Source organism: Anas acuta, chromosome 3, assembly GCF_963932015.1.
Source record: "Anas acuta chromosome 3, bAnaAcu1.1, whole genome shotgun sequence".
In the NCBI taxonomy this organism is placed as follows: Eukaryota; Metazoa; Chordata; class Aves; order Anseriformes; family Anatidae; genus Anas; species Anas acuta.
The window spans coordinates 29,491,333-29,518,252 of record NC_088981.1 but is presented as its reverse complement, the minus strand read 5'-3'; the positions used below and the strand labels follow the sequence as shown (position 1 = coordinate 29,518,252).

The following is a 26,920-nucleotide window of genomic DNA, read 5'->3' as shown; positions in this document are numbered from 1 at the left end:
AGGAATTATGTTGACATGAGCTTCAGAGTCTTGTTCTGCCATCTGAAGGAAGTGAATGTGCAGGAAAGATTTGAAGAAGTAGAAAGCTTTTTGTGAAGCTCATTGTAAAGAATCAACAGGTACAATCTGCCTTCGTGTGAGTGGAATTTATTAGGAATTTGTGCTTAAAATGTTTCTGCAATGAGTTTTTTTTTTTTTTATTTTTAATTTTACATTTAGCATAAAATTTTAACTAGCTCAACAAGGTTACAGAGACATCTTCAAAAGGTTCCTGTGTTCATAAAAGATCTGTCTGTGCTTACAGGCTTTCAACTACTCTGATACCTTCTCCATACCTTTAGTGGTATAGATTCTGTACTAATTTATAACTTAATATTGGGCATTTTGAGCAAAATCTTGATCACAGAAAATCCAGTTTTGTGTCTTGCTGGTTGGAATGGGCATTGCGTGTAAATGAATAAAGTTCAGAATTTGATTAGCTGTCTGAGTCACTTCATTACTGCAATTATTTCTGTAAATTCATTTTGTGAAATGTGTTGTCTTGAGATGGAAAAACTAGGCTTCTACTACAATGTCTCATCTGCAGACAGTAAGGAAGTGTGACTAATTCAGCAGCATCAGCCACAATTAAGTGGTATTTCCCACAAAAGTGCCTCTACTACGTGTCTGGACAGCTGCATCTGTGCAGAATGTGTCATGCATTTCAAATAGCTTTTGGGAAGTCTGACCAGTGGATGACTTGGTCACGTAAAAGAACACATAATAAATAATGAGAATTAATTCAACTAAGTGTAGTCAAGTGCTAGATGACCATTTAGTGGAATATAAAGCCACAGTATCATTATGCTCGTTAAACATCTGAGCTGGATGTTGAACTTTTCGCCATTGCTCAAATTGCATTGAATGGCCCTGTGTAGGCAGACATCCGTGTAAACTATGGATGTAGATATCCAGAATTGTAGATACCGAAATAGATGTTGAAATACCCAACCCTATTACTGTTTTTGTTTGTATGGGTAATGCCTGCTTAGACAGTCTATAACATAGCATATACAAGAAAACAGAGAAAACTAAATAGGTGAAGGAGTAAAGCATACAAGCCAAGTGCAGAGGTAGTAGTTTGATATTTCAATGATATTTGAGAATAATTCTCAAGTATCTTGCAGTATCACTGTAATCAAACACTTGTAACAAGTTTGCTTGGCATACTTAAGTGTAGTAATGTGTGACTGTCAACCAGTTTGTTGTCAGTTCTTTTGGTAACAAAGTACAAAACTGCAGCGTTTAAGTGAATGTCTAAATGGATACATTTTTCCGTGGGAATCTTTTTTTTTTTTTTTTTCCCTGTGAGAATCTACCTTGGTTCTTCCCAGCAGCAGTGTTTTGGATATGTGCATTGCTACCTGTGACTACCCTGTTGTAGCTTGAATGAAAATATTTGAGGACTAAAATAATTGTTATTGAGAACAAAAGCGAGTGCATTTTGGAAACGGAACGCTGTTTGGCAGAATTGTTGGGCCTGTTTCTGATTTTTTTTGGCAGGACAACTTAATGCTCCTTTCCAAAACAGAAGCCCTGACTCCCTCTATAGGCACAATAAGGAAGAGCAGACTAAGCTTATCTGTAGACTTCACATATAGCAAGCATAATGTATGTTATCTCTTAAATGAATGAAAGCTGCATAGACTCAGTTGACACTGACAACCCTTTGGGTGGCAGTACAAAACGAGTTTGTTTTTCCCTATGTTGTATATTGAAGGATGCAGCAGGCTGGCTGTGGTCAAGCGCACTGGTGGCCAGGCTGGAGGAGCACTGGCTGGGGGACACGGCCCTGGGATGAGGCCTGAGGAGACCACTCTGGCAGGAGGAGGCCCAGCCCAAGCCCAGAAGTTAATTTCTCTGCTATGTGTGATGTTGTGGGTGTGCAGCCTCCCCCTGTCCTCATGCCACTTCCATTTCTGTATACATTTTTTCCACATCCTTGTCAGTGTTGAGGCTGGGTGGGCGCTGCAGTGAAACAAGAGCAGCGCAGAGTCAGGCTGATGTGGCAGTGCAAGCTTCATTACTGCTTCAGGTGTCTCCTAGGGGGGGACTGCTGGAAGTGTGGAGGCCAGAAAAGGAGCTGCAGGATTTTTCACCTCCTTGCTCATGACACTTGCAATCAGAATTTTGATTTTTATGAGTGCCTTAGTTCCATTAAAACAAAAACAAAGAGTCACTGAGAAAAAGCCCCAACCACCACACCGCCTATTTGTCATTAGCCACACGGGCTGCAATTAACGAGAGCGCTTCTAATCGCTTTGTTTAGCGCCACGAGGTGAGTCGCGACTGGGCGCCCTGTCACGGGCAGGCGCCTCCACACGCGTGCCCCCGGTTATAAGCGCTAAGATGGCGGCGCGGGCGGCGTGACGTGGCGGGAGGGGCCGCCCATTTTGTGTGTGGCGGCAGCATGGAGGCGGCGGCGCTGCTGGAGCGGTTCTGCAGCCCGGGGAAGGGCAGCGGGCTGCGCGCCCGGCGGCGGCTGCGGCCCGGCGAGCTGCTGTACCGGGCCGAGCCCTTCGCATACGTGGTCAGCAAGGAGCTGCTGGGCGGCGTGTGCGAGCGCTGCCTGCGCAGGTAGGGAGGAGCGGGGGAAGGCGGCCGCCGCCATCACTGCCCGCCCAGCGCCGCCCCTTCCGCCGCTGTGCAGGGCGGGCGGGTCGGGGAGGGCTGGGGGCAGCGCTGGGGCTGTGCAGGGAGAAGGGGGATGGCCCTGCCCGAAGCAATGTGTGGGGTGTGGGGGGATCTGTGCTGCACGTGTGTCCCCGGGTCTTTGCCAGGGGCATCTGGCGAGCCCAAGTCCCGCCGGTGGGAGGAAAGCAGCGGTGTGGCTGTGTGTGGGTACCGGAACGTGCGCTGGCAGGCAGTCAAAACTCGTCTGGGGTCACCGGGATGTTGAGAGGAAATTCAGTATTGCCAGTTTTTGCCCTGCCTCATAAGTACCTGACGCGTGGTTTTTCATGTTTCCGGGGCTTCGCTTCCTGTCCTCGCAGAGCCTCCCAGCTGCAGCTCAAAGAAGTGATGCTGTGATTGATCCCCATGTCCCTGGGGAGAAGCTTGGTGCTGCGTGCCAGGTTGCACCTGCATCCAACCTCAGGGTATTAAAAAAAAAAAAAAAACGGCATAAGATTTCTAGGTGATGTTTCTGGGAAGCCTGGCTCGTGATTTCGGGGTGCCTCAGGAGGGTGGCTGCCTGCACCTTGAGGCAATGAGGGGCAGCTGGCCTCGGGGGCAGGCTGGCACCAGCGGCTGCAGCGAAAATCCATCTCAGGTGTTATGCATTTGGATGTTTATTGTTAACAGTGGTATTAGTAGAAAGTGCAAATTAGATAAAACTTAATTTACCACGGTTCAGATTCCACTGCAAAGTGCACTTGTTGTGAAGAGTTAGTAGATCCAAACTATGCGAACAGATTTTCTTATTTATCCAATTAAAAATAGTTTCTACTTATTCAAGAGACTTCATTAAACTAATGATGTGTATTACCACACACAGTTCTTACACACGTGGAAGTTAAATAAAAATAGTCTGCACCTGCTGAAAGGGGATGTGAAATTGAACTGTGTCATGGCTCTGGCTTAAATGCAGGATGCAGCGTGATCCTTATTGAAAGCCAGCTAGGAGAAAAGCAGTTACTGCTCGTTTCCAGGGCTACAGATAGGATGCCTTGGGTGCAACTTTTCCTGCTTTTCATTCTGGTCTTTAGGGGGCAGTACAGGAACACAAATCCCCCCCCAAAAAGTCTTGCTTGAAATTGACTTAGCATTTATCCTTCTTACTGTATACGAGTGGATGTTTGAGGCTCTGTGCAATTCTGTGCTGACTTTGCCTCCCAGCTTGTGCTAGCAAGCGCTGTTGGTTGCAGCTCCTGGCTGTGTGGGAGGTGCTGGCTGGGCCAGAAGATGGGTGGCAAGGTGCAAATGTGTTTCTGGGGTGAATGCTGGGAGGCAGCAGGCTTGTGGTAGGGCCAGGGGTGTTTGCTGTGTGTCTGCCTTGCTGCGAGGCCTTGGCTGAGCCCTTTGGGGCAGGGGTGATGGCTGCTGGGGCAATCTGCTGCCTTCCTTCAGAGAGGACAGCCTGGCTGCTGCCATAGCTCCACCTGGTCCCGTCTAAATTAAAGTGAGTAGCAGTGAGAATTTAGAACAATGAAGTGATTTCATTTATTTACTTCCTACACCTGCTAGTGGAAACTGTAACATCCCCTCCTCACTTTATTGGCATGTTGGCAGTATTTGTATGGTGTGGTGAAATTTTTTTGGTCAGTGTTATTAGGTCTTTCTCATGTGCAGAGCAGGTGGCAGATAATAGTAATTATTTCCACTTTTGCAATTTCTTCTCACTCCAGAGACAGTCCTGTGTTTTCTGATGCCTATGTTCATACTAGTTTTTATAGGAGGCTGATCCGAAATGTTCTACTATGGCTGATTTAATATGATAGTGTAGTTCATTCAAATAGTATCACATTAGCAACTAAAAAATATAACGTCCTGAAGTTGGGTACGTAGTATAGATCTGATTAAAAATGTAAATTTTGATGAAGAAGTACTTGTCAGTGTTCATTTCTAGTAGAAGATACGCCCTGGGAGCACACGTGGCAGTGTTGCGTGGCCGTACCATTTTTGCCAAGGAGCATCTATCTGTAGGAATAGAGGTGATGCCTTGCTGACAGCGTGCTGTTCATGCCTTTATCCAAGTCTGACAAAATTTGGTTGTCATCTTCTTCCAACAACTGGCTGGGGAAAGCAACAGAAAAAAATCCTTTGTTTCTGTTAATTAACAACTTTCTGTATGGCTTCTTCCCATGCGCCTCTAAGGTGGGTTCAGTGTCAGAACAGCTCGGTACAGATTTCTACAGCAGGGGATTGAGTTCTGTAAAGATAGCTTAATTTCATCTGCAAACTAGGAGCCGTCATTGCGTTTTCTGTTCTGCTGGGTGTTGATAAAGATGTTGAGCGAAGCTAGTTGCCAGCAATCCCCAGAGATCTCCATCACCTTTCTCTGTTCCGGAAAGTGACTGTTAAGACCCCTTAATATATGTGGCTATCAGTCTATAAAAGGACCTTATTTCCAGTCCCTGACAACTTAGCTCTTTTTTAGCCTTTGCACAATTATGTACTTGTCAGTGCATTGATGCTCTCATTGAGCAAGCTACGAAAGGAGGCTTCCCTTTCATGGGAGCTGTGCTTTCTCTTTCCTGGCAGATCTTATTGATCTGAGAGATTAATAATCTCATTCTTCATTATATAACTTTTAAAGTTTAATGGTGAAGACTAATTTGGCCTTTTTTCTTCTGTTAGTTATTTTTAATATTCTGTTTTGCTTAACCCTATGGTTTTAAAATGTGCTTTTATGTAATTGATCTGACTAGTGGTTCCTTTACAGTCTGAATATTGCCCATTACTTCTTGGTTTAGCAAAATAAGTCTGTACTGACTTTTAACCTAGGAAAACTTAACTGCCAGGTTTGCTTGCGCACATTGATTTATCATCCCTGAGTTCAATCATGCTGTCCATTTTATTTGGTGCTGTTGCTTAGTTTGCTCAGCTTGTTAAATCTGAACATGGATTTTAAAGATGTTCCTTGTCTGCGAAGTGAATACAGAAGCGGTGTCTCGGTGCTTGGCAGAGTTTTATTCCTTTGTGTAATCAATGTCATACTGGCCATTAATCCCTGCTGATTGACTTTCCCTCAAATTACGTGGTAGGGATGGCACTGCTTGGTCTGACCCTCATATCATGCATTAAGAATGTACCCGGCCTGTTATAGAATGTGTGGGTAGTTAGGGTCTGGCGGCCGGAAGATGTCGCGATGTACGGAAAGGTGGAGCCCCTCCCTTGATGGGCAGTAGCGTGTGGCCTGTGCTGTAAGCAAGTGGAAGTGACGCTATGGGCCTCGGGTATATAAGCCCATGTGACTCGACAATAAATGCCATTTGCCATCCACCACATTGGTGTCTGTGAGCCGATGGACCGAGCGGCCTGGGTTTGGTTGCTGTGCCGTTCCTGAACCAGGTCGCCACTGCCCCCTGAAGGCAACAAGAATGGGAGTCAAAATGAGGATAAAAACCAGTTATTCCTTTTTGGTTTGATTGCTTTTTATAAAACATCAACGTGTTGCATTGTGACATGTAATGTCTTGCTTTTACAACAATTCAGTGCGAGAAAGCTTAGGTTCTGGATGACACCTGGGAACAAACAAACAAGCTTGCTGGAGTCTGTCTCAGAGGAAGCTGCAAAATAGAGAACAAAAGCCTACTCCCAAATGCTATTCTGTTTATGCCTTTACAGGAAAGTGACACTGAAGAAAAGTGAATATTTGAGTATGTTTGATGTATGACACAGACCATGAAATAAACCAAAGTGTTTCTTGTACGGTTAGGGTCAGAGGCTGTTCAGACTTTCCTTTTTCTTTTTTTAAAAGAAAGAAGGTGGCTTTGTATGACTGCAGCTTTTGTAAATAGATCTGGAGAGGAAAAAGAAGTCTAGTTCAGGACTGTTGGTAAACATGATTTGGTGCTGTGAGGTTGTTGGCAATACATTTTTTGAGATTTAAGAAGTCTGGTGTGTTTCGTCATTTGATTGTCAGAGGTTGAGATTTCCAGTAGTTCTTACAACACGTGACTTTGTGGGATGCAGAGGAGTTATAACAATGTGTATCAGGTTAGTGGTAGTCACCGTGGTCTTTCCAGACTGGAAACGGAAATAGGGTGGCTGTTAGGAGATTCATTTTTGTGCTTCCAAAGTAGGATAATCCTGGGAATTATATGCTCAGACTCAATTGAGCATTTCTGACTAATCACTTAGGAGTGGAATTGCAGGGATGTTGTCCCCTGCTCTGTCTGCTCTCATGTGGAGCAAGGGCCAAGGACGTGAAACAATTGTATGTGACATGTGAGCTATGTGATGTATCAGAACTTCAGGTTCACTGCAGATGTGTGAGGAAGCTTCACAAAGCTTGAAAAATCACACCACTGCCACCAGCACAAGCGTTTCTATCTGTAGCTGAATGACCAATGCCCCTAGAAGTAGCATTTTCCTGAGAAGCTGCTCTCCCTTCCCCTCGTCATTTTACTGCAATAGTAAAGTGACCTTACTGTCAGTGAGACCTGATTTTTTTTCCTGTCTTCATACCAACTGGAACCATAGGAGGGGGGCTTCCGTGATGCTGTCGTGTGCTGCCAAGGAAATCTGCAAGGAAGAGTGAAGAGAGTGGACCATCAAGTGTCCTTCCCTGCAGCACCTGCTTCAGAGAATGCTTTAAACTGCCTTTTCTATGTGAATAAAGCCAGCATCTGATGGAATATTTGCAGTCTCCACCAAGGTGGGGAAGATGGAAGACCTGGTATTCGTGGCAGTGTTTGTGGTAATTCTCTTGACCTATCCTGTGACTTTGTTTGCCTCCCTTGCAGCGCCCTTTGGGGTGGCCAGGGAGTTTGCTGTGTTCCTGCTAGGCATATCCTGTGGTCTGTGTTTTCCTTGTCTAACAGGTTGCTTGGTTTGTTTTTTCCTCTTTGAGGTGTGCTTTGGGAAGGTGATTGAGGTCCTGTTTGCTGTAAGCCCTCTCCTTTCCTTTTGGCAGTATTTTGGTTCTTGCTGTGCTCCTCTGTACTGCTTCGGATGCTCTGGGCATGCTTTAGGCAAGGTGGGTCCCTCCCCGTGTCCTTCCTTTCGTCCCCTGCCTTGCAGCCTCGAGGCTGCTGTTCATGCCTCCTGCTGCCAGCCTACCTTTGCCCGCCTTCATAATGTAAGAGGAGAAACTGGAAAGGCAGAGACATTACCGAAATAAATTCTCCTAGGTCAAGTGTTCATTGCAGTGTCTGTCACTTATGGAAAACCAACATTCAGGTTCAGACGTGCCTTGAAAGTCCTTACGATGTTGTGGTTCTGCGTGTATAATTTTCGTGCTTGTAGTGGTCTGTAATTTGAAAGGTATTATATCAAAATTGTTGTCTTGTCATGCTGTGACTGACAATTTAAGTTGCAGTCTTGTAAATTCATCTGAATTTAGGCTTTACTATGGATCTGCAATGCACACCTGGTATTGCTCTGCCTCCCTGCACAGTGCAGTCCATAATATTATTGTTTTAAATAATACGCTCCACAGGAATGCTCTCTGCTTGTAGCAGATGATGAAGCCACCAGAATAGGTTTGTGAATTGAATTATCTTTAGTATTCGTGTTCTTAAACTGTAATTGTGCAAGTACAGAATTAAAATGAACCCTGTAAGGGAAAACATAAATAATTAAAATATGGATAACTTCTGGCTAACGTATGTGGTGACAAAATTAGTTTCAGATACCTCCTGTCTTGTTGGTAACTAGTCTGAGATGGTCAAAGTCATACAGCTGAGGGAGCTAGAAAGGCGGAACCATAGCTTAGCAAACATAAATGCATAAATACATCTGTCAATGTCCTTCAGTCGAGGTGTTGCTGAGGGGGAGAGGGGCTGAAGTGGCCCCTGCAGGGAAGGGGAAGGTCAGGCAGTCCGGGCTTTCCCTCTGGTGGCAGCTAGCCTTCAGCCTGGTGCACTAGGAATGGAAATGAAACTATAAAAAGGGTGTGGGGGGGAATTGCCAAGCTCCTACAGGAGCATGCCTGCAAGAAAGGGGATTTTGAGGAGTGTGGGACCAGCTGGCTCTTTGTAGGGGGGAGGATGCTTTCTGCTTTGTAGCCTGGGACAGTCCTGGCTAACCGTGCCCCACAGGGAAGGTTTATTCCTTCATCCATCCTGTTGTGGTTCTGCCACGTTTTCCTCCCCCAGAAGCATTTCCTAACATTAGCTTCAACTTGGTAGAAGAAACACTGCAGACATGTGGAGTTGCTTCTTCATACAGAGAAGAGATTATTTTTGGTCAACATCTTGGCTGTGTAGGAGTGCCTTCTGTGACATGATTTCTGTGACTGATCTTACTGATTTCGGGGCCTGTGCTACCTGCTGTGATCGCAGTTCTTCCAGTGCACCTCTGTGGCTGAGCAGGTGGTTCTGCTTGGAGATCAAGACAAGATTTGGACTCATGCTCAAGGGTGTCCTGGTGACTGTAGGGTCTGTGCCAAGTGGTACAATCATAGAATGTCAATGCGTAATTCCTGTGTTAAGTCAAGCTATGATCACATGTTCATAAAGTATTTACCTTCCCCGTTTATCATCTTGATATTGAGCTCAGGGCTCATTCATTCTGTGACTAGCTCAGCTGCTCAAGCTTACACAAAATTCAAGACTGAATATTTCTTTGAAGCAAACTGTCTCCTTGACTCTTGTGTGTTGCAGTTCCCACTTCTGCTGCTGATAGGGAGGAAATTCAACCCCTGGCTTTGCTGGGGGAGGCTTGTGTGTCTGGGTGCTCCTGTGGGGTCTGTGTGTGTTGATGAAGCATTGCCCTGGAGGGGGAAAGATGCTTGTGTCTTGGGGAATGTTGAAATGTTGAGTGTGAAATAAAACTATGTATGTTTCCTGTGTAGGATCTTTGTTCAGTGGCCAGAAACTTGTGTGTTTTTTTTTTTTTTTTTTTTTTTTGTCAAGAAAAGGTTGCAAGCATCTCACTTTAGCATACAGGTTCAAACTGTAGTGCTATCCTTTTTTTTTTTTTTTGAATCCTAAATTGTTTTATAACAGTAGTACTCTTTGTTTTCTAACAGGAATGTATTTGTAAGTCCTGTTGTTTCCAAATACCTGTGGAGGGACACTACCATTGAAGGCACACTTCTAGAAGGGAATGCCACAAGTATGCAAGCTACCAATATTTAGACAAATTTTGAGAGACATAAAGGACATAAGCTTTACCCTCTGCATTTCTTTGCATCTTGCCCTTCCTCACACCCTCATCAATATATTCTTGGGGGCCCTCTATGTTGTCCTTGTAGGAGGAGTAAATGGAAGTACTGCTTTGAATGTCACTGTGCAAGAAAACTTTACTGAATATCACATGGGATGAGAAAGGTTTATGCGAGGCTGATGCCCTGCATTTAATTTCCTTTGAAAGAAGCTGAGGCTCTTTTAATCAACCTCTGGATCCAGCTATTCTAAGCATTGGTTGAGTATTGCTGTGAATCCGTACTCTGTGTAGCTCTCTTTGGGTACTGCAGTGTGTTGGCTCCAAGTCCTCCAGCTGTTGAACGTGTCTTAGTCCAGATTTCTGAAGAAGCAAAACCAGATGAGAGACGAAAAAGAACAAATTGAATTGGCACAGACAACCACTTTCTCCTCAGCTATTTAGGTTCCTAAGTGTCTGTTTTAGTAAATGAGTCTGAGTACTCAGTTATTTACAAATTGTATCCACTTGTCATATTAAAACTGTCTTATTAGTTACTAATGATGTACAGCAGACGGAATGGGTATGGAAACATTTTTTTGGAGTAGTCTGTGAAACTCTGCATGTGATGATAGATTTATCTGAAGTTTTTGCCCCGGAGGGAAAAGAGGCTGTGTGGTAATCTACATAAGAAATGCGTGGTTTCAGCTGTAAAAGAGAGCCATGAAACATATTTCATCGTAAGTAAAATCTATTACAGAATCTTGGGCTTTTTCTAAAGACTGCAGTGTTTGTTTTTTCCCCTCAAAAGTATGGAACATGATCTCTTACTCCAAGAACGTTACTCTCCAAGGCTGGGGCAATAGATGAGTTGTGCAGATCAGCACTAAAAAGCATCACGTCAGGCGTAATAATAGCAAGACAGTTATAAAGGTCTTATTTAGCATCTCCATTACAGAGGAAGTTCATCTTGTTATGTCTGCTAGATAGCCAGCATTTTGTCAGCCGTGCAGTCAGTCTGTATATTGCTCGGGTGGGGGTTCTGCTGCCCCTTAACAGCCTTTGCTGCTTTGGCAGTCATGTTCATTGCATTACACTCATTATTTGATGTGGTTAGTACCTCACTGCATTGGTCTAATCAGCCAAAACTACTTTAGGTTTTAAATGAAACTTTAAAAGGAGAGTGAACGTGCTCAGTGTTGTGCAAAAGCAATTGGGCCCCTTCAAAGCCACTGTGGAAGTTTGGGGTGGGGTTGTTTTTATTGATTTTACCTTTCTGCTGGAAAACACGACTGGAGAATCCTGTTGCAAATATATGAAATGTTACCCAGGCTGGATTCACTTCTGCTGAATTATGCTATTATGGATTAACAAATTGATTAAAAAACGAAGTGTAGAAGATGGTGTCTGCTTGTGCTGAAGTTCATATTCAACCAACTTCTCATAGGTTAGGAAGTAACTGGGATTATCGAGATCTAAGTGGCTTTATTTTTATGGTGTGTTTATTGGTGTGTTTCAGGCAAGGCTTACCCTTCTGTTCTTTAATGCCTTTATGGAAACTCCCTTTGTGATGCTAAACATCCCTGTACTCAGTTTTGTGCTTTAATCTGGAGAGACCATTGTAAGATTTCCCACTTGTAAGGATCAGTTGTCACTTTGCTCTCTTTCTGCCACCAGTCGAAGCCTTTATGGACAGCTTTCAGAGCTTGGGGTAGGTGGTTAGTCAAAGTGGTAAGTGGTAGATCTGTCTTAATTCACCTTGCTCATGTGTACAGGTGATTTTCTCAGCTGATGGGGACACTTTAATGGATGCGTGAAGAATACAGCAGATGAAGGATGACCTTGTATTTGGATACACAAGTGGAGGGTTAGAATCCATGTTTTGACACAAGCATCTTCTGTGAATTTGGATAAGGTCTTTTCATTGCTTACTAATCTGAGAGATTTGAAATTTATTGTTCACACATATACTTAGTTGCTGATAGTAGGCAAAATAGGAAAAAAAACAAAAAAAAAAAAAACAAAAAAAACCCTTGAGTTGTAAACTTCTATATCACATTAAGGGCAGTATTTGACCTGTAGTCCACTTGAGCATCTTAAACAGTGATTTTAGGCAGCAGATGGTGAATCTGCTGTAAATTTCCTAGTACTGAGAGGTGAAAGTCCAACACCAACAGGTTTATACGTACATTTAGGATTAATGGAGCTCTCTAAAATTGCCAAAATGTGTCCCTGTTATACCGGAGCTGAGAGCTTTCCTGTGTGAAACTTTATGGCCTGTGCAGTTTGCCAGATCAGAACATTATTGTGCTAAATCACGAGGGTTTCTTCCAGCTTCAAGAGCTATGAAACTTGCCTGTCCTTAGGCCAAGAAAAAAGTGCCTGTATTGAATGAGAAGCTTAACTGATACCATAGAAGAAAAGAGAAGGGGCCAATGGGATCTAAATTACAACAGACCAAAGGGAACGTCAGTGTGAAAAATTGTTTACCTGGGATGGGCTCAGTAGATGCAACGTAGAGAGCTGCCCAAAGCTGGAAGGATATCAAATGTTTCAGGAAAAAAATGATTGTAATGGAAGAACCTGTCAGGCCTTAAAAATAGTGGTCTGCCGTGGATGATACTGCAATACAAATCACTTAGCAAATCAAGGAGTATTGGTGACTGGAAGCTGAAGTAGCAGCATATGGTATGAAGGGTTGGGAAGCATGCTTCATGATTTGTGCCTGCATGTGTAGGAATCTCAGCAGAAAGACTTTGAAAGGTGGTGTGTACGAACCATGTTTTCCCTGGAGAGCGAACAGAGTAGTGAGGCTGTGGCCCCTCTACGTGGCTAATGACAGCATCTAAAATAACAAAAGGAAAGTGGAAAATGCAGCTCTAGAAAGATTTGTGCTTCCTGCCCAAGACTGGAATTTAGTGACGTTGTGAAGCATCGTAAGGAGAGGCTAGAGGCTTCCTAAATGAACAGGGTTTCTTGCTGGAAAGCTTGTATGGAACCTGATGTGGAGGGAACTGGGTGTTTGGTGGGAAGCAGGATACCAAGCCTGTGTATTTGACGGGCAGAGCTGTGGGCTGGGAACATGAAAGCGAGGTGTGTAGCTGGAGACACAGCCTGGGGCTGAGGGCACAGCAGCAGCAGGGATGTGCTGCCTGTTGGTGGAAGAGCATGTGGGTGTAATGGTCAGTGGCAATGGATGCGAGTGTTACCTGTGGTGCTGAATATTCTTTCAAACCTGAGATTTTAGCCCCTTGTGTCTGAATCTCAGGAAGAGCTGAGTTGTCAAAGGACATAGTCTGCCTTTGAACAGGTAGCTCACAGCAGTGTCAGTGTTTGGTGGGCACGAAATACAGTGGTATTTGGCTTTCTGTGGGGAGGGGGGGCTGTTGTAAGCTTTTTTCCACCAGCTTTTGTTCTTTTACAGAGTGGCTTTGGAACCGGTGAGATGATGTACACAACTCCCAACTGCTTCAGAAGTAATTGCAGAGCCAATTCTGTTGTCCTTAGAAATTACCATGGGAGTTGTGACTTTGGGAACAGACTTGGCCTGTTCAGAGAGACTGTACTGTGGACTTATTAATTTTTAATTTTCTTTTCTTCTTTTTAATGTCCCCCTTTGGAGTCTTACGAGCTGTAACTGTCTGTACACATACGAGTTTATGACCCTTGTAGTTAGGACCGCTTGTGAAGCGTGTATTTGGAGCTCGTTCTCATACATTCTTGGTTTTAACCATAAATTTCATCTGTACTGCAGAACATTTTACCAATAGCTGTTTTTATTAATTGTAAGATTGTTTGCTTTCCTGCTGGGTAGCACATAAGGATTTGGCATCCTTTTTAAAAATGTCCTTTTTTTGGGACATCTCAGTGTCAATGTATTGTGCAGATGAAGGTAACAGCATTTTAAAGTATCTATTTTATTTTCCAGGTACAAAGTCACCCAGTCTATGTTACCTTTCTCCCTTTTTTGCTATAAATTCTTCCAGGCATGAAATAGCTTGCCAGTTGTTTGTTACACAGAAGCTAATGAATGGTTATCTGTTTATCGCCGGTAATAGCATAGCTGCAAAGTGCGATGCACATGTAAGTAAGCTCATTGTGTAGAATTTCTGCTGTAAGACTATGTTAAATCAGCTATTGCAGGCCTAATCACGTCAGCCTAGTCTGTGCTTTCCATTAGGTCCCTGCAACAGAAACCACCTCACCTGCCATCCTGCCTGCTCTGGAAGCAGATGGAGCTAGAAAACTTTCCTCAGCTTACAAACGTTCCCAGTCTTGTCCCAAAGTTTCAGTAGCTTTTAACTGTGCAGGTATTTTGACTTCATCTTGTGATGGGTCCTTAATATGCATTCTAACTGGTAGAAGTAAATGATCACCAGTTTCACCCAGGCTTGTTCCTATAAAGGCAAGTTTGTCCTTGACATGTAAACAAAACATTTACTGCTGCTGGGGATGTGAGTTCCCAGTCAGAAAGAACAAAGCCTCTGTGGACTCACTCCTGCAAATACCTGCTCTCAGAACTTGTAATGAAGGCAGAGCAGAAAGTTGCATGTCTTCTAGAGTTAGTAATTTCCCAAAGCGCATTTTGTTCACTTTTGTTACATTTCTATGTGTATATCTGCTTCTTATGCCATAAAAAGTGGGAATAATTTTAACTGGAAGAAGAGTATGTTCTCCTAAGCTTACTTTATAGCTGAAATAGGAAACAGTTTTAATAGTCTAAATTGCTTTTTTTTTTTTTTTTAGAAGTTGTTTTCAAACTGTTAGCTTACATGGAAAAAGCAGTCTCGTTTTTTATTTTACAGTTACTGACAATCTATTTAACAAATAAATATGGTGTCCGTTTGGTGGAACAAGCTTGTGGGGTCAGAAGTGGAGCCCGTCCAAGGGCAAGGTGCTGCCTGCCCCAGGGGCTTGGCTTTTGGGGGGCCTGAGGCCGAAGTTATCCCTTAGGGAAGGTGGATGTGTGCCTGCTCATCCTTTAGCTAAGATGTTGTTTCCCAGTAGCTGAGAACTTTGAAGTCACCTTGCTGTAGGGAGCAGTTGTGCTGGTGAGCACGGGCAGCAGCCCAGTGGTGTGAGCAACCCTGGGGATCAGCATGGTCTGAAGACAAAGGGAAGGGGAATGCTTGGGGGAGAGGCTATTTAAAGACATTCTTTTGGGTCCTGGTATACAATAAACTCATCCGAAACTAACTTTGGTTATTGGGAGGAGAAAATATCGCCCTGTGAAATGTGATTGCTAATTTCTGTACTGGCATGCAGATGGCAGCAGTCATGCCTCTATTTCAGAAAGACTTCTTGCGTTGTTTTCAAACACAAATATTTTACTTGTGAGGAGAGGTTGACCCAGGTATGTTTTAACCTGGGAATGTAGTCAATGAAAACTTTGGATGGCTGAAATAAAAATGCAAAGAGTAGGAAAAAGTTGTTCTAATAAAAGGTCTCATTGTTGATAAAAAAGAAAATGCTTAACAAATGTGACTTTTATTTTCAGCTAATATGTTTGGAGAAAACCTGACATATAACCTTGTTTTGCCTTTGGAGTTAGCCTAACATAAGGATTTTTCAGAAAGCCTATCCTTTTAGTCTACTAAAACCACTATTCTATCTTTCTTTTTTCCCCAAAGTAACAATTTTTAGCTGCTTTTGTTTTTTTTTTTCCACTGCACTCACTTCAGTTGTTCAACATTAAGGAAGTTAATGAGTCTAAAGAGGCATAATAGTGAGCTCATTTTTTTTAATTGCATGCTTGACAAAAAGTTTTTTAAAAATTATGCCTTCTTTGTGGGTAGCCAAAGGATGGCAGTGAGCTGGACAGATTCCCCCCCTGTTTTTTTGCAGGTAGGTGCACTACCAAGCTAAGGCTGTGTCAAATTCTTCAGATGGGTACACTTAGATTCATCCTGGTACTACAACGTTTGGTAATAAACCTGTAAGATTTTTTGAAAAAAAAACAAATCCTGAATATTTGGCTTCTTGACCACTGCTGTGTCTATCTGAATGTGATTTTTGATGGGTTTATCCCACGTTCTAGATGTACCTGCTTTAGAGAAATGAGTTTTGGATTCATAGAGCTGCAGTGATGCAAGCCTGGTTGCAAGGTGCATCCTGACTCAGCGGTAGGGATGGTGGCAATAAAGATATTTACATGCTCAGTGAAGTGCATGGATTTTTCTGTAGTCTTGGGGAGATGGATTGTTCTCTGGATACAATTACAGTGTAGCTAGTGGAGAAAGGTTGTATTGGTTTAAAACAAAGCAGCACATGGGTTCTGTCATCAAGACTGGAGTCACCGTGTGTCATTGTCAGCTCAGGTAAATTTGCAAGTTGAATACTTGCACTGCAGACACATCGTTCCTGTGGGTGAGACTTCTCAAAGTTTTGCCTTCAGGTTCTGTATTGGCTTTTGAACTCCTCCAGAGTTTGTATGTTGGTATCTAGTTCATGTGTTCAAAATATCTTCATCTTGGAAACCTGATTGTCTTTGTATGGCCTCAAATAATTGGCAAAGCACACTGAAACTAGAAAATGTTGAATGGTGTTTTGATAGTCTGCCTGCCTCTCGAAGTCTGTATTATTTTGAAGTGTTTTCCTTAAGCATAAGCATTCCTATGAACAGACCCATCCTGAGATCTAAAACCTTTGTCAAAACCTCCTGAACTTTTAGTGTTATGGGTTATTTTCAGCCACTATTTTATTACCACAAAAAAGTGGATAGCTGATGTGTTTTTTGCTTGTGTTGTCCCATGTACTGCAAGTATGACATGGCTTAATAATTTAATCTGCTTATTTTCTGTGAACTTGTTCTGTTCGTTGTTTGATAACTGTTTCCAGCAGGTCTTGATCCAACTTCAGTAATTATGAAAGTAGTTTCTATACTTAAAAATTATGAAAGTGGTTCCTATATTTAAAACTACTTGGATGCTCCTTTGTGAGAAGAGCCAAACTGTAGAAATGCAGAAGCAAAATGATAATAATGGAAAAGAAATACTTCAAGTTTAATGTTTTTGCTGTACCAGTGTTCTCTCTCATGAGATGCCATATGTTATTCTTGTAAAGATTTTTGGTTGCATGTCAGTCTAAATGTCTTAAAATTTTGATCTGAACTGAATAGTGTTAAATATTTGTAGCTGAATGTTGTCCATAACAGTGAGGAAATGCAAGAAGGATCATTGTGTCCTTGACTGGGGCTTCCAGTTCTCTGAAGAAGGGTTAGCCCATGACACATTTGATTGGTTTTGCTCCTATTATGGATATTAAAATCCTGTCAAACAGATGCTTTTTGTTGTAAGTGAACTTAAAAAAATATTAGGATGACTATATTTGCCTTTTGTTGTTTATAATTTCTTGTGTGTGTGGATCCTGGTTCTTTGCAAAAGGCCAATATGTGGGGAAAACTCTTTACTTTCATCTTTCCTTGTCCATTTTCTTAAATTAGAGATTTAAAACTTCTAATTTGTGATAGAATAGGATGCAGTTGACTTCGTTTTTTCTAAGTAGCCATCACATACCATTATCTATTTTATACTACATTGAGTTAGCCTAAAATAGAATGCCTATCCATAAATCAAGCTCTTTGTTCCTGATTATTGTGGGCAGTGATGCAGGGACCGATTCTAATAGAATTTGCAGGGAAGAAGTCAATGTGTTTCTCCAGGGGTCATGGAGAATCCATAAACTCCCACGGGGCAGTTATTGAAGATGTATCTGCATGCAATAGAGCATAACAGAGCTAAAGCTTTTTACTTAGTGCTTCTTGATGGAACAATTAATTTGACAGTGGTCACCGTGCACTTTACCCTTCTTAGATGGACTTGGTTGTACAGTCTAAGAAGACACTTAAAAGCTTCAAGGTGAGTTGAAGATCACAAATCTTCCAAAAAGCTAGTTGAGTATCAATCATGGGCAATTTTGGCAAGGCGGGCAGCTGATGCGAACTCCTCTTACTCCTCTTCTTACCCCACCATCAGAGTGTTTCCAAAGAGTATTTATCAATATGGTGATAGTTGCTTTATATATAAATATCTTTTTTTTAAAACAAACAAACAAAACACACATTACCCCAGCTAACTTGAGTAGTCAGTGCTTTTTACAGTGTGTCAGTGTACAGCTGATCAGCTATGGTCTGACCTGAAACACAAAGATGATTTTAGTGTCAAAGCTCATTTACTTTTTCACTGGTCACAGTACAGCAATCCTTGCTCCAAGAAGCTCACCTGACTGTGTCATTTGTTACTCTATTACTGCCTTCATCCTGCACTGTTGTAGTCAGTGAAAATCTTGTCAAAGACTTCAGTGGTACAAGGGAAGTCCATCACTGAACAGGAGGATGGTGTTATACAGTGTGTTGTCCACTGCACTCAGAATTCATTATTGGTGTAAACTCTAGCTTTTGTTCACAGAAATCCACGGCTTTCCTCCTATTATTTGCATAGTAAATGTAAATCCAGTATCATTTATCCAGTATGTTTATCTGCAGCTGTTAACTCACCTATTAAGTATTTTCTACTAGAAAACATTGATGCATGAATGGTTTTGATACATGCATCCTAAGTATGCTTTCATAAATAGAGTTTTTGTTGTCTTAGAAAGCATGCTTGAACAGTTTTAACTGTAAATAAAGTATTTGTGAGCTTACTTGATCTCTTCAAGTCATTCAACTAAGAGTTGTCCTATTCTTAATAACATAGGATGAGCAAATTCTAGGAGTTGAAGATATCCAAGAATGAGTAATTCCATCTTAAAAACATGCTTCTCTCATACACAAATGAACTTCAGCTGCATTTTGGTTTATTTCTTTTAAAGAATTCCTGTTGAATATTATATAATGGTAGGATGCCTTATTCTGCCAGTTTATCTGTTTGCAATTAGTTTGGGATACGCTTAGTATGTTATTTTAATACTCCACAAATTAATTGTAATGATGTACTGTGTTTAGGATATGTTATTCCTGTGATGATTCTAAGATATTGAAAAATCAAGAGGAAACAAATGTCATTTTCTTTTCAAAGACAGTATCCCTGTAAAAAAAAAAAAAAAATATATATATATATATATATATATATATATATCACCTTCTATAGCATGTAAATAAGTTCATGAATTGGTTATCCATTATGTTTTTATCCTTATCTAAGGCTCTGATTTTTTTGATATCTATTCTGAAGTATTTTACCGAATCAAGGTCTCAGTTTTAGTTTTCTTCCCACACAGGTTTTTTTTGTTATGTGGTAGTTCCATTAAGTACATAATCTTTGCTTGAAAATAGTTGTAACATGTTCTTTTACTGTCATAAAAACAATTGTCTTGGCACTATCATATATTAATCTGTTTAGTATTTTCATATGATGTATACTTTGGTTTAGGGTTATGTGTTTATATATATCCAGTTTTAGCAGATGACTGCCTATTTATTTTTTTGGCAATGTCATTAATTGTTCAGAAGCCTTTTATCCCCAGATCCCATAGTTTTCAGACAAACCTTGAACATCTGTTTGTAATTCTGTCTTGAACAGTGCCAACACAAATTAGTCTTGCAAGCTCAGTTCATATTTTAGCTCAAGTTCATGAGTTTAACAAGAACAATTAATACCAAACCAATGTACTAATCTGGATTTCTACCCTGAGTTTTTGAAGGCTTTGCAAATACAAACCTTGCAGTTTCCAAGTCAGGTAGATGACTGAATTTCTACTGTCTCTGGGGTGAGACACTGCTGATGTCTACTTAACTTATGGGTTAGGATGAGGAATACAGAAAAATCATTTTAAAACTGTGTGTGTATTGGAGGGGGATTGATCCATCAGTCCTTGGCATATTGTGCTGCTTCAAAAAAATAAAAACACAAATAAAAACAAACAAAAAAACCTCCACCAAATTTATAAACTAAGAGTTCAGTCATCAGCCTTGGTTTTCTATCTTCCATGGAAGGCCTCATCTTCAGCAATGCAACAACCTGTTATCATGCTGGGAGTTTTTTTTTTATCGAATTGGATGAAACAGTCACTTCGCATCAAGTGCAAGCACATGGTCCTGAATCAGCAGATTATTCTATGTCAGCATCTTAATGTATCGTTTCCCAGTTTAAAAAGGCTTAGTTGGGAAACATCTGCCAGGTCTGCAGCACAAAATGCAGCATAAATGCAAGCTTTTCAGGTTTTGTTAAGGTTTCTCTCTGTTGTGAAGAATTCCTGCAAAATGAAACGTAGTAGATGAACATTTCAAGCAGCAAAACGAGCAAAGTGTAGAGATTACACCTGCACCTGCAGAGCTGCAGAAGGGGTGGGTGTCTGAGCTGTTGTGGGCATGCAGCTCTGAGTTTGGGCATCTTGCAGTGTGTTACTCCTGGGGTGACAGCGGGCAAGCCCAAGTGGTGATGAACTGGGTGCAGTGTGTACATGAGGTATGGGAGGAGATGGTGATAAGCAGCCAATAAGAGGTGAAAAGTTGAGGCTAGGAAGAAAGAAAACAAGGGGAGGTTGTGTATGTGGATGAAAAATATATATATGTGCATGTATACACTTGAGAAACTTTTATTTTGCAGTCTTAATGAAAGTGAAGTTTTTACAGACCAATATGATTGTGACTGATTATTCTTCCCCGTGCACTTTCTCGGCTCATTGGTTTGGGGCATGGATGACTCTAGAAACTACGGGAGGTTCATGTTTTTCAAATAGGTGCTGCTGGCACTTCTCTTACTCTGCAAAGCATAGCACTGCTGTTAATTTTAACACTATTATTTAACTTGTGCTGAAAAGCCATATCATTTCTGATCCATGTTAACAAAAACTCCAGTGCTCTTCCAGCTTTTGCCCATCACAATAAACCTTTGAAACCTTTGCTCTATCCATTTGCTAATAGGGAATAACATTTCTCATTTTCTTGTACCGTACTCTACAAAGTCTCATTCCATGGTTGTTGAACTGAAACAAATAGTCTGATTTTGCTCATGACCCATCTCTGAAGCTACAGTACAGTGATTAAAGGCTCACATTTCTTGGCCATGGAGAAAATGAGATTTAGCTGAAGACTTACAGTGATGTAAACATAAATATATGTTCCAGAAAATGCTAAAATAATAATTTTAGCTGGATAATCAAGTGAAATCCACATCATTTTATGACAAATCTACATCGTAACTCTTCATATTAGTTCAAACCTCACAGTGTCTATGCTGCTTTGAAGCTTTTTTAATACCAGTTGCAGTTTTTAAAATGGAAATGTGTCCATTGGTGTGCCAATTTGGCAGGAAAGTAAGTGACAATCTCTCATGACAAATACTATGGCTTTATAGCTCCTTCTTTTTTTCAGTATTGGCTATTCAACCTTGTTTTAAGAAACAAGAGCCATGTCTAAGTGTGTGGATGCATGTTGTATGTTGAAATTCCCAAGACCTCATTAAAAATTGATTCCATTAATGAAAATTATGGCTTCAGATTTTTAAAAAGCACTTGGTTCTTTTTCATGTTAATGCCACATCATTTTATTTTGTGAAAAACAGATCTAGAAATGGAGAAGGCATGACTTAAAAATAACTTGGGATTTTTATTAAAAATTGAACAAAATTAGCTTATTCTGATGGTTATCCTACCCAAGTTCTATCTCCATTTTTTACATTTTGAAGAGAATTTATTCCAAACAATTTTTTGCAAGTGAGAGCTGTGCTCATTCTCCTAACATGAAGAGTAGTTTCTGGGAGACACTATATTATTCTGAATCTTCCATGGTTGAAGTAATTATCTGTGTTGACTACTGCTGGTTGACTACAGTCAGAAACATAACAGTACTAATAACAGATCTAGTCTGTGAAAGAGGGTTGTCATTTGCAAGTATATCTAAGCATGTGCACACCTTTAAGTCTATCAGTGCTGCTGAAATTTTCAGAATGAATCCCAGCATTAACTGTCTTCCTAGTCAAGCTGTTATTTCTTAACAAGGAAAGCTCTCCTGAAGCTGGTGATGACTTTGAGTCCTAAAACGTACTTATGACTTTGGCCAATGTGTTTTTAAAGACCCTTCTGTTGGAAATCAACAAACTTGGAAACCATGAAGGATGTACTGCATTTCCCTATCTGACTAATTGGTATGTAGAATAGCTGGTGAGGACACTGGGGCAACTTAACCCTAGTGCTTTTAACTGTTATAAGTACCTTTTTTTTTTCTTTTTTTTTTTTCTTTTTTTTTCTGAAAATGTGTAGGCATTACTATAGCTGTGTAGGCATTTCTTTTGACTTTTTAAAATTTTTATTTAAACGGAAAACAGAAACTGGTGTAACTAATCTTTGAAACTGAAGAAATATCTATTACACTTTTAGCCATAGGATGTCACCAGAGTACAGAGAGTACTCTGTGATTAAGTATTGTGGAGTTGATTTATGACTTTCCTTGGCTGTTTATTTTGCAGTGTGAGAAATGCAGTCCTGCAGAGGCTTTCTCAGATCAGTTGTTGCAGCATCTTGACCAGTCCACCGTGGTTGTGACTCAGATTTACAGTATTGCATAAGACACAGGTTTGGGACCTAGTCCTGCTTCTGTAGGGGCATTCCCAGAGGATGGATTGGGGGCTGAAATGAGTGAGAAGTAAATGCATGTCGCTATATACTACAGCCTTGGTATTTCTGTGCTATTGTTACAGTGGACTGTTTTCTCAGAGGTCTTGGAAGCAACTTGTGTCTCTGCTGGAGTATGGTTTGATTTTTTTTTTTTTTTTGGGTGGTCCTGTGTAGAACCAGGAGTTGGACAGGTTGATCCCTGTGGGTGCTTCCATCTCAGGATGTGCTATGAGGGGAGTCAGAAGGGAAAATGCATCTGTTTCCATCCAGAATTGGTCGAAGAAAGGATTGAGGTGTGACATCATAGATTTTAAGCAGCTGATAGGAAGAAACTTTGTACAGTGCTCTCAGATCAAGTTGTTTGAATGTGGTCCCTCTGATATAAAGTGAAAATTACTGTAAGAGGTGTAAAATGAAAGAAATAAAAAAGTAGTGATATAGCAATAGTAATTGGTACTGTGCTATACATGTGGAAGTCCACTCTTTACAGGTATTTCCAAGTTACATTTTGATTTGTTCTTGGCCAGAAATTATTGACAGATAAAAACATTTTAGGGCTGATGGAAAATCAAGTGAGACTTTTCCGAGAAAAAAAAATTAAAAAAAAAATCTCCTTTTATCTAGAAAATGGACGAGAAAATCTGAAATGGGAAAGTTGTTGAAACATGAGGAAATTAGGGAAAAAATACAATCAGTGGCAAGAAAACCAAAATGTGTTAGGCTCGAGATAACAGTGACAGGGAAGTGTCTGATGAAATATAGAAGATTTGAAGAAAAGTACATGTTTAAAAAAAAAAAAAAGTTGGAAGGTGTGTATTTGTGGCAGTTTAAGAGACAATTCAGCTGAACTACAAAAGTGAATAGGCAGATACTTGTAAGTTTGTTTAGGTGTTGGTAAGTCTGCTAAAAGTTATCTTTCCTCAGGTTTTGCTAGTGCCTCTCAGTGCTATGGAACTGCTTAGGACAGCCAACAGCAGTCCTGTGAGGAGTAGTCTGTGGCTCTGACAGGCCAAGTTTAGACTTGGCATTAGCAGTGCTTTGTGTCCGTGCAGAATTGCTGCCTGAGGAAAACTTACAGGATCACAGCAAAGTCTGGGTAGGAAGGGACCTCAAAGACCAGCTGGTTCCAACACCCACCATGGGCAGGGACACCTCCCATCACCCAAGGTTGCCCAAAGCCCCATCCAGCCTGGCCTTGAGCACCTCCAGGGATGGGGCATCCACAGCTTCTCTGGGCAGCCTGTGCCAGTGCCTCGCCACCCTCAGAGTGAAGGGTTACTTCCTAATATCTAATTCTATCCTTTTTAAGTTTAAAACTGTTACTCTTTGTCCTATTACCAAGCTTCCTTACAAAGAGTCCCTCTCCTCAAGTGCCACATTGGTACAATTTCCTTGCTTGGGATATTTTAGTTCTTGTTCATCACTTTCCAGATGTGTTCCATCAGGAATGAGGGGACTTCTAGATGTATCAGTTCATATTCAGAAATGGAAAAGCAAATAAGGGGAAGATGCAAAAAAAGCCTCTAAAATGCAAAAAGCCTCTAAAAATGTGTCCCAGAAATGTAAATATGGGCAAGAAGAGAAAGATATTCTTCTGTGAGAGGGTCAGAGAGGTTTAAATTTCACTGAATCATAGATCCATATGATCCAAGAGGCAAATACTAGCTGGATGAAAATATAATGTTTCAGCGTAACCACATTGTTTTTCTCGAATGTTGACCTATGGACATTGTATTTTTCATTTTTATCAGGGAAAAAATGAAAGATGGGATGTTTTGTAATACTTGCGGCTGCGTTGGATTGTAACCACATGGTCAAGAAACGAGCCTTTAAAAGTATCGCATGTGGCTTTTCTTTTTGCATGTTTTTCAGTTGTACATACGACCTTTTGATATTGTGAAATATAATCTTGGTTTTCATCAGTTTTTGGCATTTTTATTTAATTAAAATTCCAAGGTGTAATGAAGGTACTGTGACTGAAGTTAATCAGTTTAAGCCTTAAATTGCTGAAGGCATGTTGGCGTGCCATCTGCAGGCAAATGCTAAAGATTGCCTTCATTTGAGGGAAACAGTGTCAAAGTAGCTTTGCAGGGCAAGTAGGCTTAGGAGGCAATTTGAAACAGTTTGCCTTGTGCTCTCAAAGCCAAATTTTCTTGTGTTTCTGCATCACTGCTCTCAGTTGGGGATAATCACTGTGTTTGCACGCAACTATTGATTTTTGTTGTGATAGCATTTGTTTTATTCATCTTTCCCTTTGATAAACTGGGTGCATGTGCGTGTGTGTGCATATATATGTATTTATATAAAAGGTAGAAGTTATTTGATTTTAAAGCTAGTTTGTCTTCTAGAATAAAAAGGTGCTGTTCTGGGACATACTGAATGCTTCTCCTGAATGATATGCAGGTAGGGGGAGCAGACTGGCCTTGTACTACTGAAGTTGCAACTTCTGGAGCTTTCTCTTTGTTTTTAGTAGACCTATTTTCCTGTACATTTTTCCTGTACATCCTTGAATTGGTTAGGATCAGATGTAAATAATCAATAAAGAAGTAGGATTCCAAATAAAGACGAAATTTCTTGCCTACTGAAGGTGATAACTCTAAGATATTTATTGGAAAGGACTGTATCTGAAACATGTTATCAGGTACCAGCTCAACATCAAGTTGTATAATTTTCTGTTCTTGGTTGTATCAGAATAAGTACTGTACTTCCAGTAGCTGTATTTTCAGGAAAGTACTTTTTTCTTCACTGTAACAAAAGGAGAATCTTCTACTTGTGGCTCTAGGTAACTTTTTTCAATTTCAGTGAAGAATCTTACACCATTTTGTGAGTGTTGGATATTTCAAAAGATTACATCTTTTAAAAATAGGGTAAAGTGTTCTAAAAATAACTTTTTCTTATCAATAGTTAGCAATGCTGCTACTACAGCATGAGCACAAAGACTAGCTTCTACATGACAGCAAACAAAAATCTACCCAATGGGATGTCTCAGCCATGGCTACTTCAAATCCCAAAAGAAGAAGAAAACTAAATATCCAACATAAATCAGATAAGAAAACATGATTCTGGAACAAAGAAATGATTGTAGACTACAACAGTTTTATTTGGAGAACACTTTTTAGAATTTTTGGACCAGGCATTCTTTGGAAGAATGAAGTTGCAGGAGGAGAATTAGGGGAGATAATAGCAGATGCACAGAAGCAGACAAGGAATAGTATCCGGAACACCCAGTTTGTTGAAATAATAAGACCCAGCATGTTTAAGCCAAATAAAGGTAGCATATATGTAATAAAGATGATAGTTGTAAAATCTGAACAGAACTGAGGCTCATTCTAAGCTGAAGGGTGCTCTCTCCCCTCATCTATCTGAATTATTATTAGTTTTTTTGCTTATAGAAAGTATCCAAAAACATTTCAGGGTGTTAAATACAAGGTTGGCAGTAACAAGAAATACAGAAAATAGCAGAGAATGTGAGCAATTGAGGTGGTACGTGAGACTTCAGAAGCCAAGACTTGAGCAGTGGGAAGTTTACTTGGTATGCCAAATAAGCTGTATTTTTGCTTGTGTTACTAGGTGGCTTGCACGAGAGCACAAGTGTCTGAACTTTTGCTGCAAGCCAAGTGCTTTGGTTATTCATGTTTTCTCCCTTTTCTTTCCTGGGCAAATACCACTTCTTTAGTGTGTTCAGGTGTAAAGTAGATGATCGATGTACTTGGAAATAAAAAAAAAAAAAAAAAAAAAAGTATTTTTTTGTATATGAAAGGTCTCTCTTAGATTTCACTTGAATAAATGAGTCTGGGTAGCTGTGGTGACTATATTTTAATTTAAACATCGGGCATTCTAACTACCCCTTGAAAAGCTACTTCTCCCTAGTGCTGCTTTGATGTTAAAATTAATTGATATGCTTTCTTAAGTGTGCAAGTGGGGCATTTTGTGGCATTTTTGTATGACTTTTGGGGCATGGATTTCAAAGAGTTCTTGCTCATAGTATGCATGTAGGCTCCAGGGGTGAGATGAGACCCCAGCAGCCTCGTAAGTAGGGACCACAGGGCAGAAGAGCCAGTGGCTTCTCTTCCACCAGCATGTCTGTGATGGCAGAATGGGCCTGAGGCTGGAGGGAAGGGGAAGCCGCATGAAGGTGGTGCCCTGGGCTTGGGTTGCTGCCCTTATAGCTTGCCAAGGGCTTGGATTTGGGGTGTGCCAGGGGCTTGGCAGGCTTGGGAGTGCCCAGGCACTTCCCCTGTCCAGGCTTTCCCCCAGCATGCTTTGTCCTTGTCACTGGAGCCATGCTATTAGTTTTGGCATGCTGGAGATGCCCCCACCATTGCTGGTGCCCATGTGGATGATCACCTGTGCCATACCATGACGTTACCCATCTGCTGGGAGAGGGGAGGAAGGAAAGTGGTAATTGCATTGCATGTAACCCTGCTGCTCCCGTATCTACTAAGTTAAAAATGCTGTTTGTTATTAGCATCTTTATTTTTATTTCTGGAAGACAAAAATGTACTAGTAGGATGATGAATAATGTGTTTATTGTGGGTATCGATTGCTTTCACTTTGTGATGAATCTGAAATGCACGCA

General features: G+C 41.0%; 1 protein-coding gene across 5 annotated transcripts in view; it reads left to right on the top strand.

The window, feature by feature from the left end:
- The first annotated feature begins 2,381 nt into the window (after positions 1–2,381).
- SMYD3 (SET and MYND domain containing 3) overlaps positions 2,382–26,920 on the top strand; it is a 376,761-nt gene continuing 352,222 nt past the window's right edge. For 2 of the 5 annotated variants that reach the window (XM_068676390.1, XM_068676386.1), the window contains exon 1: positions 2,397–2,616. In XM_068676390.1, the coding sequence (XP_068532491.1) occupies positions 2,450–2,616 (167 nt within the window). In that variant the 5' untranslated portion in view covers positions 2,397–2,449. Of the gene's footprint in view, positions 2,617–26,920 lie in introns of all 5 variants that reach the window. The other 3 variants (XM_068676388.1, XM_068676387.1, XM_068676385.1) reach the window with 3 other exon arrangements.